The sequence below is a fragment of the Theropithecus gelada genome, chromosome X (assembly GCF_003255815.1).
Source record: "Theropithecus gelada isolate Dixy chromosome X, Tgel_1.0, whole genome shotgun sequence".
NCBI lineage: Eukaryota > Metazoa > Chordata > Mammalia > Primates > Cercopithecidae > Theropithecus > Theropithecus gelada.
In genome coordinates, this window is record NC_037689.1 from 149244025 (window position 1) to 149262011 (window position 17987).

Sequence of the window (17987 nt, forward strand, 5' to 3'; positions counted from 1 at the left end):
CTACATTGTTTCTAAAAGTAAAAAAGCTCTAGACACCCAAAATATCCATGAGCAAGTCAATAAAGGAGCAACGGGAGGCAGCTGTGTAGGGAAATGCTATGCTGGGCTGAAAAGAAACGAGGTAGATTTGTTCTGACACAGAGAGATCCCCAAGGCACCTGGTTCACTTGAAAAAATAAGTTGCACAATGGCACACATCTCAGATTTGTAAGATCTCATTTATGTAAAACACTGCACATTGAAAGCAGATAGACACACATACAAGCCAGGTATGTTCTGGACCCTTCCTTCCCCTATGAAGAAGCATCTGTCGAACCTCTGGGTGAGCAGGGCCTTCCACTGGAGTGTTAGGGCTCTGCAGTCTGTTGTCTGCAATTGGCCATGTGCCATCTTCCTGGACCCAGGCACCGTGTAAGACTTGAAAGATCTCCCTCTGTATCGCAGGTGCTCTAGTCCTTCGGGCCCCTGAGGTTAGCACCCAGACTTTGCGGTAGGGGGTTTTTCAGAATGGTTGGAGTACGAATTTCGGGCCATTTCAAAAGGAGATTACCGTGTAAATTACAATTATGAAATTATAATTAGCTAACATGCTAAGAGACAAATTCAAAGGCACATTAAACTCTCTGTCACCTCCAAGTTGTCTTTGGCACTCAATCCAAGCGGGGAAGGCACGCTAAGGGGGTGAGATGCTGGGGTTTCTGAGTGGCCTTGGGGGTTCAGGGATTGGGAAGGAATTCTCCCACCCTCTTTGCTTGGCTTTAGGTGGTGGATTCTTATGCCACCAGGGGGCAGTGCCTCCACATGCACCTGGACCCTGTGCTCCTGTGCCCAAGAAGCCCCACCAGGGTCAGTTGATAACTAGACAGAAATCTGGCCTCCATAGCCTGAGGCCCTGTGGCAAGCCAGTGCCTACACTACTGTAGCTTTGCTGACTTCTGAGTGCTCCTCACAATCCAGCCACCCTGTAGGGAGGCTTGTCTATGGTGGAGACTGACACCAAAAGAAGGGAGAAACTTGCTCGAGGTAAAATCTTGAGGTCATAGTGAGATAAGATTGTCAGATAGAATACAGGATATGCAGCTAAATTTCAATGTTAGATCAACCCATGAATCCTTTTTTTAGTGTAAATATGTCCCAAAGGTTAGTGTACAAGAGAGAATACTTACACTACAAATGTAGTATAAGTACAGATGTGTTGTTTATCTGAAATTTAAATGTACTTCGTATCTGTATTTTCATTTGCTCAATCTGGCAACCTTGGCTGGGCTTCCCAGGCTCCTGAATCCCACTAAGCTGAGCACACTCAGTAGTTTCTCTGCTCCCAAGGTGGCCCTCCAGAAAGCTCAAATTTCATCGCAGCTGCTCCACTAGATCTGGGAAGGGCTTCTTTGGGGCCCCCAGGAATGCAGGCAGGGCCTATATCAGCTCTGCTTCCCAAGAGCTCGGCCCCAGCGCTGGACAGGTGAGGTGGGGGCAGGGGACAGGCAGCCTCAGACCATGCTGCCCTATCTCAGCTAGTTCTGACCCCTTCCTTTGCACTCCCTCTCCTTCCTTCCTTCCTTCCTTCCTTCCTTCCTTCCTTCCTTCCTTCCTTCCTTCCTTCCTTCCTTCCTTCCTTCCTTCCTTCCTTCCTTCCTTCTTCCTTCCTCCCTTCCTCTTTTCCTCCTTCCTTCCTCCTCTTTATCCCACCTGACCCAAGGGCTCTGGGGGAAGAAGAGGCTATTTCTAAAAGGAACCTTTTATAAACCTGCCCTGATTCCTTTCACAAATAGCCTCCTATTCCCCCAGGGGCTCTGGGGTTGTTTCCTAGAATGAAGGGTTCACCATAGGTCGTTGTAGCAATCAGTGTTTTCCAGAGAAACAGAACTGATAGGATGTATATATGTATGTATGTATGTATCTGCATATGCACAAGTATATATAAATTTATTTTAATAAATTGACTTATGCGATTGTGGGGCTAACAAGTCTGAAATGTGCAGGGCAGCCTGGCAGGCTGGCAACTCAAAGAAGAGTTGACACTGCAGTCCTGGGGTAGAATTACCTCTACTTTGGGAAACCTCAGTCTTTGCTCTTCAGGCCTCTCAGTTGATTGTGTGAGACCAACCCACATCATCGAGGATGTGTCTCTACTTTACTTCAAGTCCACTGGTTGTAGATGCCAACCACAGCTACAAAATGCCTCCACAGCAACACCTAGACTAGTGTTTGAAGGAGTCACTGGGGACTAGAACCTGGCCAGGTGACACATAAACCTGACCATCACAGTGGTCTAATCAGTAGGGAAACTGAGGGAGAAATGGGACTTAGAAGGTGCAAGGCCTGAGGCCCCTGGGAGTTCTAGTGGCTGCAGTCAGGTCCCACCTCTCTTACCCTTCTCTCCCTTTGTTCTCATGGCTCCTGCCTAGTCTGACCTACTTCAGAAAAAGGCTACCTCCCATGTCTGGGGACTCTGGATGGGGGAGGTAGGATATGCTCTCCAGAGAATCCCTTCTGAAGGTGTGGTATGGCCTGGATTGCTAGGACCTAACTCTGCTGTAGCCACTGCCTGGCTCTTGGACCCTGTGCCAATCCCTGTTTCTTCATAGAAATGATGGAGGGTAGACCCCACCCTTCCCCCCATGGGCTAAATATGGAGATTCATGAGCCAGAGCAGTTCTCACAGTCAAAGGCATGGAATTGTATCTCTTCTCCTAAGTTGCTTACAGAGTAGCAAGGAGAAGGCCACGGACCTAGCCAACAAGATACAATAGAAACAGAAAGTGCTGAGTCCAAGGCCTCAGCCTAGAGAGGGAGTCTTGCTCCACCCCCAGGTCTGACTATATCTTCCTTGAGCTCCTGTTCCAGGAAGAGGTGATTTTCTGAGTGTGACTCCTCTGTTCCTGGCACCCTGTACATCCTTAGCCATAGCTTACAAGTGAACAGCTGGTTGTGATGGCAGGAGGCCCTCCCAACACCAAGGCAGAGATGGAAATGTCCCTGACAGAAGAACTGAATCATGGACGCCAAGGGCAAAACCAAGAGCACCTGGTGATAGCGGGTGAGGATCCCCTAAAATACCCCTAGGCTACAGCCAACTGTGTAGATACATGTCTGTACCTGTGCATGTGTGTGTTGGGAAAGGTGCATGTGTGCATGGAAGTGTTTGCACATCTGTGTGTTGGGCGGGCTTTGAGGATTTGTGGGTTGATGGTAAGGGATCTAGGAGAAAAGGGATAGATGATGTGAGCATTTTGCCCTGGGAGGGAGGAGGATGGGAACAACAAGTGTGGTCCCTCTGTCTTCCCCTTGTCCAAGCCACCACAGTGTCTGTTGCAAAATACTCAGAGGGCTCAAATTATGAGACCAGAGATCAATTCTCTCTCCCAACCCTCGAATTCATTTTCCTGCCATTTGGAGGAAAATCCAGACTCCATGATCTATAAGATTGTATCAGCCTCCTCAAACATTTCATACTATGATATAGACAGAAAATACCATTTCTATAGCACACAAAGGGATCCAGATCACATTGCATTTATGTTTGTTCTTACAATGCTCCAAGCCTGCTTCTTCCCCAAAGACCTTGCATTTGCTGTTTCCTCTGTCTGGAATGCTCTTTCCCTCAATTTCCCAGGGCTGGGTCCTTTATTTTTTTCAGGTCCCTGCCTCAATTATTGTCTCCTACTTTTCTAGAAGGAGCCCTTTCCTTCCACTATGTTACCCTGTTTTGATCATTTATGGAGCCTGCATCTCTCTGTCTGCATTTGCAAGGATAGACCTTCTGTTTTACACCTGTCATTCACTCTTATACACAAAACAGATGGTCAGTTCCTTGATAGCTGGAATCTTGTTCTTGGTCATTGCTCTCTAGATTACTGGAGAGTAACCTAGTCTCGAGCTGAGCCCTCAGGAAATTCTTGTTTAACTTTTGAACAGATGAACAAACTGAGACCTGGGATCAGCTGGTGGACAGTGGTTAATGGGTGCTGAGTGATTCCCAAGAAAGCTGGGGACTCTGTCTTCTTTTTGGTGTGTTTTGTGCCCAAGAAGCCCTGGTACAACTTCTATGGGTGCTCCTGGGGTCTCTGTTCTTCTCTCTAGAAATGATGGAGCATGGATCTCGGTCCCTGGGTGCCTCCCAGAAGAGGCAGAAGTTGGAACAAAAAGCTGCTGGCTCTGCTTCAGCGAAACGAGTTTGGAATATGACTGCCACCCGATCCAAGAAAATGGTACTGCATGGGGTCCTCAGCACATGTTGGCCAGGTTGGGGTTGGGAGTACTGGTTGTAGGGACTGTAGCCTGACCAGGTCAGGCAGGGTTAGACATTGACTTGTGAGGAGGAGGAAGCTCCTGTGTTCCAAGCTGGCAAATGAGGACAGAAAGGTCAGGGTCATCCTTTCCTATGCTTGGGATGCAACCTTGGGAGTTCAGAATGCCTGAAACAAATATTGCATGGGGAGTACATAAATATTTCACTCTGTAAATCCATTGTGTGAAATAACGCTTCCTGTATTTAAAATTGTGTGTGTGGTGCGTGTGTGTGTATACACACAATAACTCAGGTGAGGCTCCTACGCTTTCTGGCTGTTAAGAAATCCAGTCAAGTCGTCTGGCATGGTGGCTCATGACTGTAATCTGAGCACTCTGGCAGGAAGAGGTGGGCGGATCACTTGAGGCCAGGAGTTGGAGAACAGTCTGGCCAGCATGGTGAAACCTTGTCTCTACTAAAAATACAAAAATTAGCTGGGCATGGTGGCACATGCCTGTAATCACAGCTACTCAGGAGGCTGAGGCATGAGAATCGCTTGAACCTAGCAAGCAGAGGTTGCAGTGAGCTGAGATCATGCAACTGTACTCCAGTCTGGGCAACAGAGCAAGAGAAAGAAAGGAAGAGAGAGAGAGAGAGAGAGAGAAAGACAGAGAGAGGGAGGGAGGGGGAGAGAGAGAGAGAGAGAGAGAGAGAGAGAGAGAGAGAGAGAGAAAAGAAGGAAGGAAGGAAGGAAAAGGAAAAGAAAGGAAAGAAAGAAAGAAAGAAAGAAAGAAAGAAAGAAAGAAAGAAAGAAAGAAAGAAAGAAAGAAAGAAAGAAAGAAAGAAAGAAAGAAAGAAAGAGAAAGAAAGAGAAAGAAAGAAAAAAGAAATCCAGGAAAGTGAATCTGACCATTTTGTAGCCAGTCCTTTTAAGCTACATTCGATATGGGTGAAGGAATGTTTTAGAATAAATAGTGGCTATACTGTTGCAAATGATATTGGGAAAACACAGTCATTTTGGATGGGGAGAGAAGCCTGACTATTCTAGAGAATTAAGTGAGTCCCACAGTTCTGTAGCCAATCATTTTAGCTAGCTAAATTCACTGTGAGTAAGGGAAAGTTTTACAAAAATTGTTGTTATGCTGTTGCAAAGGCTGCTGGGAAAAGGCAACAAGATTGGAGAGGGAGGGAGGTCTGACTGCTCCAGGAAATCATGTGAGTCCCACAGTTCTGTAGCCAATTCTTTAAGCTACATTCATTGTGGGTGTTGAATCTTCTAGAAAAATGCTGGCCACATTGTTGCAAAGGATACTGAGCCATTTTGCAGAGGAGGTAGACCTGACCATTTTAGGGAATCATGAATCCCATCATTGCGTAGCCAATGTTTTTCACCACATTCAGGTGGATGAGGGAAAGCGTTAGAAAATGGTGGTTTTACTGTTACCACAGTAAAGTTTGAAAGTTATTGGGGGGCAATAAGGTTGGAGAGGGAGGGAGACTTGATTGCTGAAATGATTTATTGGGTAGCCCCAGTGAAGAATGAGAAAAAAAGCTTGCAAGTTAGAGATTTCCTGGGAATAAAAATAAGTCAAATATTGAGTTGGCTTTTTGTGTCCAAAGACAGAAGCCAAATCAAGTTGCTCCAGGAAGTCAGGCTCCTGCAAGCCACCAACGTCCCTGAGACTAGAGGACAGGCTGGGCAGGCTACTTTACTGATCATTCCTTTCTTCAGGGGTCCCAGCTGCCAATGCCCAGAATGCTGAGAGAATCAGGCCATGGGGATGCCCATCTCCAGGAGTACCCTGGCAATTTCCAAGGCATGCGTTTCTCTGGTTTAATTAAAGTTGACTATGAGGGCTAGAGGTAGACTGTTTGAAAATATAGACATTATATTGAATTTATAAATTAAATTTAGAAAGAGGAAATCTAATTTATTAGTTCCATTCATTCATTCATTCATTCCTTTATTTTTGAATAAAACAGTTAATGGAACTGTCTCTAGGAGAACCATAATATGCAAAGGTGAGAAAAGTTAATAATGCTATCCTGCTGACTTGGAAAAAAAGTAGTGTGCCTTTAAAACTACATGGAAATAAAAATGACATTTTTTGAAATGATTAACAGAGAGAAGTTGGGACTTGGTGTGTTAACAACAAACTATGTTATCTGAAACAAACAAAATCCAGCCATCAGCCATTCATCCTTATTTTTTGCCTTCAAATCTCTCAAATTTTTTTTTGTCCTTCTGATTCCAATTTATAGGAAAATCAAGCAATGGTCTGAAAATTTTTCTAAGAGACACCGTTGATCAAATTCTAGTCATGGGGTCCCTCTAATTCCCATTATCTTTTTAATGCAATTTTTGAAGTATCTTAAGAAAATAAAATATTGTGATCATGAACTACTGTTCATAAAAATGTTGCACCACTATCTGTGTGCTCCTCTTGAGAGAGATTAGTTTTGCATTATTGCAACAAACCGAGTGCAGTGGCAAAGTTCCTATGAAAATCCTTTACACAGAAATTGATCCACCTTCAGTTTGATGTTGTTACTTCAGAACAGAAGAGGGTTGCAGATCTTTCTCAGGTGACAAGTGAGCCTCGGTTGTCTATTTTTTTGTAAGAATGAGGCAAATAGAAGAGCTAACCCAGGACTCTGCACACCTCGGTCAGGCCTTTGAAATGGAAGGCTCTACTTCAGCAGGGTAAGCGGGTAAGGAACTGGCTGTCACGTGGGGCACCCTGAACCCTGCCAGAATGAAGAGGGTTTTATTTTGTGTCACTTTCACCCTAGCTTTCTTATTCATTTGATTCAGGTTTTGGCTTGGGGGTAAGTGCCTGGCTGCCAGCCAAGAGTGAGAAGTGCGGATGACTGCTTCATACACAGATCATTAGTTAAAGGCCCTGTTTTCCTCCCTCCTCTCCTTTCTTGTGATATGCCGCCATTGTCCTTGCAGGTCTAAGTCCTCTCTGGATGCTGCTGGTGGGGGCCTCCCTTGTCAGCTGAGTCCCATCTGCTTCCCATCCACACTGAGGCCTAGTTCCCCCATGGACACTTCCTGGATTCCAGAATTCTATTGAATCCTTTCATTAGCTGATGCCTCTCGTGTTGTCTTCCTTCTTATGGGTTTAAACTGTTTTATTATCTTCAGTGGCACTTAGCAGAGCCTTAACAGGAACGAGTGTTAAATATGAGAGACATCATAGTGTAATGGTTAAGAATATAACCTCTGGACTGAAATGTCCTGGGTTCAAATTACTGCTCTGCTACTTACTAGCTGTGTGACTTGGACAAGTTAATTAACCTCTCTGTGTTTCAGTTTCCCCTACTTTCAAAATGGGATGTTAATGATACCATTTCACAGGGTTGTGATGAGGAATCAATCACTTAGTATTGGTAAGGGCTTAGAGGATGGCATGGTCCCTGGCATGTGGTGTGTGTTAAATAAGCAGCTTGTGAAATATTTCATCTTGAACTGGAAACCTGTAACTATGATTTGAGCCCAGGCAGGTCTGGCACCAAAAGCCAAAACACACTCTGTTCCTCTATCCCCCACTGACTCTTCAAAGGCATCAGATAGCCCTGGCTCAAGGGCTCTGGGGCAGAGATATACACACTAGGGAGTCGTTGGCAGATGGATGAAAATGAAAGCCACAGGGATGGCTGGCTGGGCTTACCCAGAGGAGTTGGTGGTTTCCCAGTAGCCAGGGTTCTAGCCTTAGCCCTGACATTTACCATGCATTCTTGGGAAGTAAAGGCACCTCGCCAGGCCTCAATGGCCTGGGCTGCCAATCAAGGTTTTACATTCTCCTCCAGTAGGTTGCTCAGCCTCTCAGCTAATACCTGCATGTGAAAGTTCTTGCAGAGGACAGAGACCCCTGTCACTGCTCTTCTTTTGCCACAGCCTGCCTGGATGACCAAGAGCTACCGAGGAGCATGGTGCGGGTGGGGTGGTGGCCAGCAGCCTGTGTGGAGTTCCCAAGCTTCCCTAGAGGCCTGAAGCTGCCAGCCCTTGATTCCAGAGACCAGGCACCATGTGACTCCCCATGGGGTGCACCATTGGTTCTGGGCAAACTGGGGAAGCCACTCACGTGGGGCTGGGCAGGCTACTTTACTGATCATTCCTTTCTTCAGGGGTCCCAGCTGCCAATGCCCAGAATGCTGAGAGAATCAGGCCATGGGGATGCCCATCTCCAGGAGTACCCTGGCAATTTCCAAGGCATGCGTTTCCATTATGATCGGTAAGAGCTGAGGGTCTGTGGGCCCTGGCTGCTCAGACAGGGCCCAGAGTGGGGCAGAGGGGCTGGTGAGCAGCTTGGCCAGGACGGAGTCATGAGGGCCTGGAATGCCTCCCTGTCAGAGACCATGAGCACCCTGGCTCCCTGCCCATTTGGGGCATCCCAATGCTCTGTGGGCTAGCCGAGTTGGGCTGGGCCAGGCTGGGCCAGGCTGGCTCAGGCTAGCTCAGGCTGACTCCCAGTCCTCAAGGCCCTAGGCCCTCTTTACCATGGGAGAGGACTGGAGGCTCATAGTCACTGTCCAAGAAGTTCCTGACCTTACCTGCTTGACCTCATTGCCTTCTTGTGCTCACTGCCAGGTCCTGCCGGGGCCACCAGCAGCTTTGACCCTCTGTCTTTTTTCTCTCCCAGCAACCCAGGTACAGATGCAGTGGCACAGACTAGCCTGGAAGAGCTCAATGTACTGGAGATGGAAGTCATGAGAAGACAGGTGAGGAGGGACCCAATTGGTGGGTGCAAGCAGAATCACAATGCCTTGGAGTAGTCAGGGCTCAACAGCTGGGGTCTTGTAGCCCCTTACAGTCATCTTTCCCTTTAGCGCTGGAGGTAGGGCAGATTCCCTTCCTTTTCCTCCTCATCCCCATGGCTCTGACCCAGGTAGATGTCCAATCTCAAACCTACTGCTGTCCCTGAGATGCTGGCAGGGAATAGGGGCCGATAAAAGGTAAAGGAAGAGGGAACATACAAGGATAAGTGTTCTATGTCCAGAGAGAGAGTGATACCCAACAGTCTGAGAGAGGGGTCGCCTTTGTTCAAATCAAACCCAGACCTTCTCAGGAGGAGACCCTTCCTCCCTTGGCTCCCCGGAGCAGCTGGAATGGGCTGGCCTCTTCCAGAGAATGGAAGTGAGCATCAAGGGAGAAGGCAGAAGTAGGGCCTGCAGACGCAGCAGCCAAGTCTTTGGTCCAGCGGACCTGGCCCAGCCCCCTGCTTCTCACTAGGGGCACTCCCCGCTCCACCGCCAAAGGGCAATCAAGCCCCTTCTTGCTTTAACTTTATGCTTTTCCGATGGCTGAGCTGTGGGCTTCTGGAGAAGAGCCTGGCTCAGCAGTCCTGCCTTTGGCTCCTCTGCAGCTATATGCAGTCAACCGGCGTCTGCGCGCCCTGGAGGAGCAGGGCGCCACCTGGCGCCAGAGGGAGACCCTGATCATCGCCATGCTGGTGTCAGCCAGCATAGCCAACCTGTGGCTGTGGATGAACCAGTGATCGCCCCCGCGCGGCCTCCGTATTGGAGCCCTCCCTGCTTCCCCTTCTTTCTTTCCTCTTTCCCTGGGCCGCCATTGCCCATCCCCCTTTTATCTCCCAGCAGCCCTCAGGCAGCGTCAGGGTCATTTTCAATTCTGGTTAGGCCTCCTACCTGGGGAGGTCAGGTCACTGCATTGGGAGGTCCTGGCTGCTGCGAAGGTGGAGGAGGACTGCATGGGCTGAGATGCCATCCTTTGAAGGGTGAAGAGCATGGCGGCATTTGGACGCCACAGTAACACCTAGTGGCAACTTTGCCTTCCTGACCTCAGCGGCCCTTCTGTTCCATCCTCTGTGGGCAGGGGTGTGGCTTTGTTTTCCTCCCTCGTTTGCTTCCACCTCGTGCACAACGCTCTGCGCAAACATCATGCTCAATAAAAGTTCCGCCATAGCAGCAAAACTCTGTGGCTGCGGTTCCTGTGTCCAGCACTCATTTGGGGCAACAGTGGGGTTGGGGTGCACTGAGGAACAACAGCGCCTCTTCACAAAGACCTTGTGGCTGGGACTGAGCCTCTGCCATTGCCCCAGGTGCCCTGGTTTCCTCCTCCCTTTCACCTTCCCCGCCTCACTGTCCCCAGCTCCAGCTTTGCAAAGTTCTTCCTGTTGGGCTGATGCAAATGGGTGCTTGTGGGTGTGTGGTTCTGGGAGCATGTCTGGACTGTGTTGCAGGGATGCAATCAGAGGAAATCTCCTGAAAGGGACCAGAAACATTCTCATTTGCACAAGAGGAAATTGAATTCCAGAGGGAGGAAACATGTACCTGGGTCATCCAGCGAGACAGGGCCTGGGTGTGAGTTCTGTGGTTTGAGTTTTCCTGAGTCCTACACTAGGGTTTGGCCTGCCTCCTGCAGACAGACTCACTAGAGATGAGGTCCTGCCTCAGCTCTGCAGGCTGAACAGGAGCTACACATACCCTGCACCCTACCCACCACACACTCTGGGTCCACAGCCCATGAAGCACACCTCAGACAGGGTGAATAGCCGGGTCGTCCAGTGGGGCTGAGCCTGAGAGGTGGAGAATGTTGCCTGCCATATGGGGGCCTGACCACAGTGCAGATGTGCCTGGCTGCAGGAGGCCTACGGAAGAGCTGCAACCCCTTTCCCTGGGACCAAGGGATCAACACACATGTCTCTGACCCAGAACTTTCGATTGGTTTTAGTTGCTAAGTGCACCTTCCCTAATCCCCCAAATCTGTCAAGGATTCTCCATCTATAAAGATTGGGGAATGTGTTAGTCACTAGGTATGAAATGAATGTGTGTGCCTGTGTATGTGAGACAGAGAGACAGTGAAGAGACAGGGAGAGGAGGAGGGGCAAGGAGAGAAGAAAGGATGGAGGAAGGGAGAGGCAGAGAGAGAGATAAAGTCAGAGACACAGAGCAGCAGAGGGAGGGAAGTTAGAGTAGAGGGAGAGAGAGAAGATTGAGTCCCACAGCCTGCTCTGCCCCTGCTCCCCATCTTTCTCTCTGGTCCTCATGGGCTCCTATACAATGAGGGGGTTCTTCCACACCTGACACTCTAGGGCTTGCAATACTTCTAAGATGAGGATGCAGGGCCTCCTGTCAGCTCTGTGGGACACCAGGTACGTGGCCCCTGGAGCCTGGGCCCTGCTCAAAGCAGAGAAAAGGACACCTAGGAAAGAAACAGTTGGGAGATTCTCTCTCTGGTCCCAGAGCACAGAGGTAATCAAGTGCTACAGGAAGCCCCTCTGCAGAATGGGGAAACAGCAGCACCCAGATATGAGTACTTCTGGCCAGGAGAGCCAAGAGGGCCAGGGAGTACCAGGGGTGTTCCCTGTCCTCTGCAAATGGGCCCTGGGGCCCCAGGAGTCACCCATGGGTTAGATGGAAGATGGGGGGACCTCCTTGCAGGCTGCCCCTCCTCTTCCTGCAGCCTCAGGACAGACCAGGACCCAAGATATAGAGGAATATTAAGGGAACCAGGGAGATGGAGCAGGGGCAGCACGTGCAGCTTCTTGCTGTCAGCCCAGGGCTCCCACTGCCATGAGTCCAGCCTTCACACTGTCTACCCTGGGCTGCCCCTTTCTCCTGCCCCAGTCAGGCCTCACAGGAAGCTCAGAGGAAGAGGAGGCTGCAACCGGGAAGGGCTGGGTCTGCCCTTTGGGACCTAAGTGTTTGTCAGCCTGCACAGACATGGACATAGTTGCAGAAAAAGTCTGGCTGAAAATATGTTGTGAAACAAAGGTTCACCCTTGGGAGCAATTTAGCTGAGTTGCAAACAAACAGCATGGCAGTGCCCTGGAGGAACGTCTCCTGAGTCAGATGAGCTCATAAGGAGCCCTTGACTGGGCCTCCACCCTGCCTTTCTGTGTGACCACTTGGCTGGTTCCCAGCAGGGCTGGGGGCCAGTTCCTAGATGGGCATTCTTGCTCTATCTCTAGAACTCCCTGCCCCACCTAGAAGACCTCAGGAAGCTCCTATGAGGAACTGGAGTCAGAGCTGCCCAGGCTGGGCCCCTCTGCAATGTTCCTTAAGGGGCATGGGGACCATATTGTGGGGGCTGGCACATCTGTGATTCCTGAGCCCCTGGGAGACCCACAGAGGCTCAGGGGGCAGAGCGCCAGGAGGCAAGTTGGCACCTCCTGCCTGGCCCTCTGGCTCCGACCCACCTGGAGCATTTGCTCATCTGATTGCATTTCTCTGCCAACCTGTCCTTGCCTTGCCCAACCCCTCCATCCTGAGCCCACCCCTTCCTTCAGCAAGCCATGAACTTCCCCATGGTGAAGCAGGATGCTGTGGGTGAATGAATTTGGGAAGGAACTCATTCTTACTTGGGGGTAGGGGAGGGGATTCTCCTGGCATGCTGTTTATCTCTAGTCTGTGAAGCTTCCCAGGGGCTGACCAGGCTTAGTATTAGAGGGGTACACATCAGTCCTCCACTGGATCAGTAGCTTCTTGAGGGCACAAGGTAGCCTGCATTGTCTTCTGCACTCCTGGAACAAGTAAAGGACTGGCAGGATGGCCTCTGATTTGGGTCCCCAGAGATTGATTCTAGCCCTGGTCTTCCCTTCCTGGCCTTTAGGGCGTGCCTTCTGTTGAAAACCTTTCCCTACCAAAGGAAGTCAGTTCTATTCATTGCTTCCTACAGCACATCTACTCTGTGCCATACACATTGTATCTTAAAAATGTTTAATTACACAAGTTGTTCATGAACACATTCTCCCCCAAAAGGCAAACATTCCAGGCCTAGCTAACACAGTCCCTTGCACCCCAAGTGCCAAGTCCCTCCACCAAAGTATTTCCCATGGTTTGGTTAGTGCGTATCCTTGCAAACTCTCTATGCTGTTCCATGAAGATTATGCACACCTGTATGTACCCCAGGCTTTGCACGCAGGATGTCATTTAAGCCACTCCTAACAGCCCCCTGAGGGAGTGGCTTGTCTTCCCAGCTGGCTGCGCAGGTGGGCAAAGCTTTAATCCTCCATTTATGTAGTTTCCTGCCCTGCCAAGTGGGCCCCTGGTCCTCCGCCAGTCCTGGGCAAAAGCTGAAACTCAATATTCCAGTTCTTTTGTCTGGCTGGCTTCCTGGCAGCTGGTGGAAGGTGGGAAGAGGAAGGTGGGCGTGTGAGGAGGGGTACATGAGGGTGCATGGAGGGGACTCTGCTGTACCCAGGAGCAGCCTGAAATCCTGGTTTCTTGGAAAGGAGCCCAAAGCTCACTGCCCCAAGGGTCTTGCCGTGTTTCCCTTCCCTAACCCCAACCCTTCTTGGAGGCCAAGTCCAGGGGACCTGGCAGAGGAGGTATGGATTTTCCCCCTCAGGCCAGGCCTACCCCAGGTACCTCTTCTCTCAGATTTCTCCCTGGCTTGACCTCAGGTCAGGTGGACTGGCTGAGATCGTGCCAAGACCTAGAGGCAAGTACACCAGAGCTGTGAGCTGATGGGGTTGAATCCCCAGACACAAAGCTCTGAGCATGCTCCGTACAAGGGAGGGCTCCTCAGGGAGCTTGGGAGGGGCTGGTTCCTGGATCTGGGCAGGCAAGCAGCTTCCACAGTCAGGCAGCCCAGCATCCAGCCCTCGCCTGCCAACAGCCTGGGGTGTACAGGGCCCACACACAGGCCAGCTTCTCCAGTGGGCAGGTGACACCCTGGGGCAGCATCTTGAGTTTGCCTTAGCTATGGGCATGAGCTCTTCTCGGCCTCTGCCACCTTCCCCTGTTGGCCTCAGGCAGGGTGGGGCAGCTTTCTGACCTGGAGGCTGCAGCTAATTTGTCAGGGGCTCAAGGGCCCCGCTGGCCTGAGGGGCAGGAATGGCAGGAGATCTCTCTTAGCTCCAGATGCTGATGAGCCCCCAGTGGTTTGTCTCTGACTGGAGATTGTGCAGAAGGACCAACAGATGCTGACTGGTCAGGAGATCCCCTGCCTCTGAAGCCATCTGATTGGTGAGGAAAGGGGCTGACCTTGGGCTGATACCTTTCTGTGACCACAGGCCAGTTGCCTCCATGGGGGTACAGAGCTGGAGTCCGTGAAAAGTGTGTAGGCCCTAGAACCTGGCTTGACATGCGTCTTCATGTGCATGGTCTGCCGAGGGAGCTGAGGAAAGTGGCTGTGTTGGGAAACTTTGTCCCTTGTTAAAGCAGTCAAATAAATTATTTGGGGCTCTAGGAGGGTGGAAGCACTGAGTGCCACACAAAGTTTGTCCTGAAGCAGCTGGGACTTTGTCCTTTCCTAGGAGAGTGGCAGGGAAGGTTGCTGGAGAAGATTTGGAGCAGAGGGACTTAGGGCCTGCCAGACAGGCAAGCTTCAGTGGGAGGAAGTTGGGAACCCATGGGCTTTCACTGCCTGCCTGACTCTGAGCATTTCTGGGCCCCCCAGCCTCAGAACACGGGCAGTGTTCACTTGGAGCCTGTGGCTCTCTGCATATGAGTAGCAGTGGAGGTAGGGGCATGGGTTATGTGGCCTTCTCTCAGGAACCATGCTGGGATTTCAGCCTTTGCTTTTGACTGTTTGAACTGCACCCTGACTTCTTCTGGAAATCCTTAGAGGGGAGCACGCACTTCAGGCCTCTCAGGCTTGGGAGCCATCCACTCTGCCATTTGGGGAAATGCATGCGGGGTGAAGCCCTTGGAGCTTCTGGCTGAGGGAAGATTCTGGAGCCAGGCAACAGGCCTGGGGCAGAGATAGGCTTCCAGGGCTGCTTCAGGCCTGGCACCCCATTTGGGCCCTCCAGCTGAGCTTGCATCCATCTCAGCTTGAGCCCAGAGTGGCAAGTGTAGGCTCGGTCTATGTGAGACTGTGGCCACAGGAGGCAGCTAGTATTGGAGCAGCCTCATCTCTAGACATCCTGCCAGTAGCTGGGTCCCTGGGCCCCTCTTTCTTCATAGCTGGGCCCCCTCCAATTGCTCCTTAGTACCACTCATCAGTGACCACCTTCTCCAGAGGGAGGGACACTAGTGCTTAGACTGGACACATGCATGTGGCAGACAGAATATGTATCTGGTTGGTCTGCAGGTGTCATGGTGGCCACAAAACTGCCAAGACCAGCCCTGGCCACACCCCCACTAAGCTTCAACACAAAATGGCCCCATAGGAGATGAGGCTGCAGAGATGGGTCTAGTGACATCCTGAAGGAGTTTGAAAGCCTGAGTGCAGAGTTTGGAATGTATTATTTAGATGATCCTTTCATTCATCCAACAAATACCGGACATGATCCCTAATCCTGGCATGCAGCAGGGAACAAAAAAATCTGTAGTTCATTGTCAGGATATGATAAATCTATGATACAAATAAAGTCGGGGAAAAGTGAACATGAAACAAGGTAGATTTGGGAGAGTACAGAGCAAGTTCTGGGAATTCATTCATTCATTCACTTGCCAAATATGTATCAAGCACTTATTACGTGCTTACCATTGGGCTCAGCTCTGCAGATTAATGACTAAAAAAATTAGATGAGTCTTTGTCACATAAAGTTTATTTCTAGAGTGCAGTCTTCTTTCCATGGGTTTTCAGAAGAGCAACAAACAGGACCAGGTGTAGTCCTATGGAACTCACCCTGGTGGTGTGGAAGGTAAAGGAAAGGAAGAGCTGGGATCTGAAGATAGAGAAACAGTGAGACTGTGACAGAGTCTGGGCCAGGCCCAGGGCAGCAGCAGTCAGAATGAATGGAGAAGAAGGTGCTGGAGAGAGATTCCAGCAGAATAACAAATACGATTTGGGGAGCGTGTGTGAGGTATCAAGGATGACTCCTAGGTTTCTGAATTAAGCACATGTGGGGCAAGATGTGCCTTTCTCCAGATAAGGCACTGGGTACAGAGGAACTGGGGTGGAGGGACAGAAGTTCATGTCAGTTTGAACATATTGGTTCCAGGGGCCCAGTGTCTTCCTCCAGGAGATGGAGATGGCCCATGGGCACCTGAAGATGTGGAGCTCAGGAGGGGCTTCTCAGTGAGGACAGGAGCATTTAGGGAGATGAGCTACAATCACTAGGATTCAGCCTGTCTTGGGCGGCCTTCTAGGAGGAGCCTCCCCTGGGGTGTGGACTGTGTGTGGCTGATGCCAGGTATATTGCCCCAGTCCCATCTTTGTCTGTAAAGAGACGAAACCTCCCTTGGCAAAGCAGCCCAACCATGGTAAGTTGGGCATAGTGGTGTCCACACTAGAGATTGTAGCCCCCTGTCAAGGTAGTGATCAACCACGCTGGCCTGCCAAGCCTCTTGGGCAAAGCCCTGCCTCTTGTGTATCCTTCTGAAGATTTTATTCATTCAACAAGTAGTTCTCAAGGACCTAGTTCACGAAGCTGCTGTGCTGGAGCCCGAACTCAGGGAGGCTGAGGCGGCTCAGACTCAAAGGCCTACTACCTGCCTAGTGAGTGCTGGGCATGATCTCCACCTCCAGCTCCTGCAGCTCACCTTATCACAGCGGGGCCCCCTCCCACTGTCCCTCCTGAGCCTGGGCACAGGGGGTCACGGCAGCTTCAGCTCCACACTCGAAAGTCAGTCCAGGAGCCTGCTGCTTCCAGTGCAGTTCTGACCATACCTCTCTTTTTAGTACTTGTGCACTTCCTGGCTCCTTTTGCCTTCTAAACTGGCCCTGTGACTGAGTGTGCTTTTGGAGCCAAATTGCTTAGGTATGAATCTGTGCAATGGGGATAAGAATAGTGTCAACTTTGTCAGGTTGTCATGAGGATTAAATGAATTAACTTATGTCAAGTACTTAGCACAAGGTAGCCGCTCCATGAATGAGAACCTGCCCCTGAATCACCAGATTCCAGCCTCCTGTCAGGGATAACCACTGCTTCCTCTGGGACTTCGCTATTGCTGCTCACCCACATACCTCCCTGCTTCTCTGCCTGCCTGCCCTACTGCCCTGCCCCCCATGATGTCTATGACTATCCCCTGTACCGTTCTCTGCCTGCCACCCAAGACTTTTGCCACTGCAATGGAAAATATCTGATATTAAAACATAACAGATATTGACTATCTGGGGGACTAGTTTCCAGCTAAGACGTGTAGTATCTCTAGGCTGTCAACCATGAAAAAGATCCCTTCCCAGTATCAGTGGAAAAACTTTGGCTTGACCTGGTATTAACTTGAACCTGAAACCAAAATGGGCTGGATTTTTGTTACTGTTGTTGTTTTAAAATAATATTTTATTTTATTATATAGCCCTATAACCTCCCTTCCCGACTACAGACATCACATATTACAATACAGAATATTGGACACTATAAAAAATATACAAAGGAAAACAATTTCCCCACACCCTCAGAATTGAGAAATAAAGTCTTGATCTTGTGAGTTTATGTATCTGTGTGTGAATGTATATCACACATGTATGTATGGACTACATTATTAACATAACAGAACTTTCCATTTTGAAACCTGCTTTCCCCCTGACAAGAAATAGTCTTTTACAATAGCAATACCATTTTAAGGGCTGCATTGTATTCCACCCTATGGTCTTTGTTCACTCGGTTAATTGATTAATTCATTAAGATATACGTTACTGTGACTAGTATCTTTGCATCTGTGTTTTTGTGATTTTATTGTTTCTATTTTTTCAATATATTGATTTGTAATATCTCTGTTTATAAAAAAATCTTTTTCTTTCTCTGTCAATTTTTTTTTCAGTTTATTGTATTCTTTTAAATGTTGGGTTTAATGTGAATTTATGTTCAATGTTTTCTTTCATGGTATTGTCTTTCTAACTCAATATCATATAAAATGTTTCCTACAGTTTCATCATCATAGTTTCGTTGTT

General features: G+C 49.4%; 1 protein-coding gene across 1 annotated transcript; it reads left to right on the forward strand.

Annotated features, from left to right (window-relative positions):
* Positions 1-2822: 2822 nt before the first annotated feature.
* FATE1 (fetal and adult testis expressed 1) lies at positions 2823-10171 on the forward strand. The gene is made up of 5 exons (XM_025372326.1): positions 2823-3040; positions 4084-4211; positions 8366-8472; positions 8881-8959; positions 9604-10171. Exons 1-5 carry the CDS (start codon positions 2935-2937, stop codon positions 9733-9735), a joined length of 552 nt encoding a protein of 183 aa, XP_025228111.1. The 5' UTR covers positions 2823-2934; the 3' UTR covers positions 9736-10171.
* The last annotated feature ends 7816 nt before the right edge of the window (positions 10172-17987 follow it).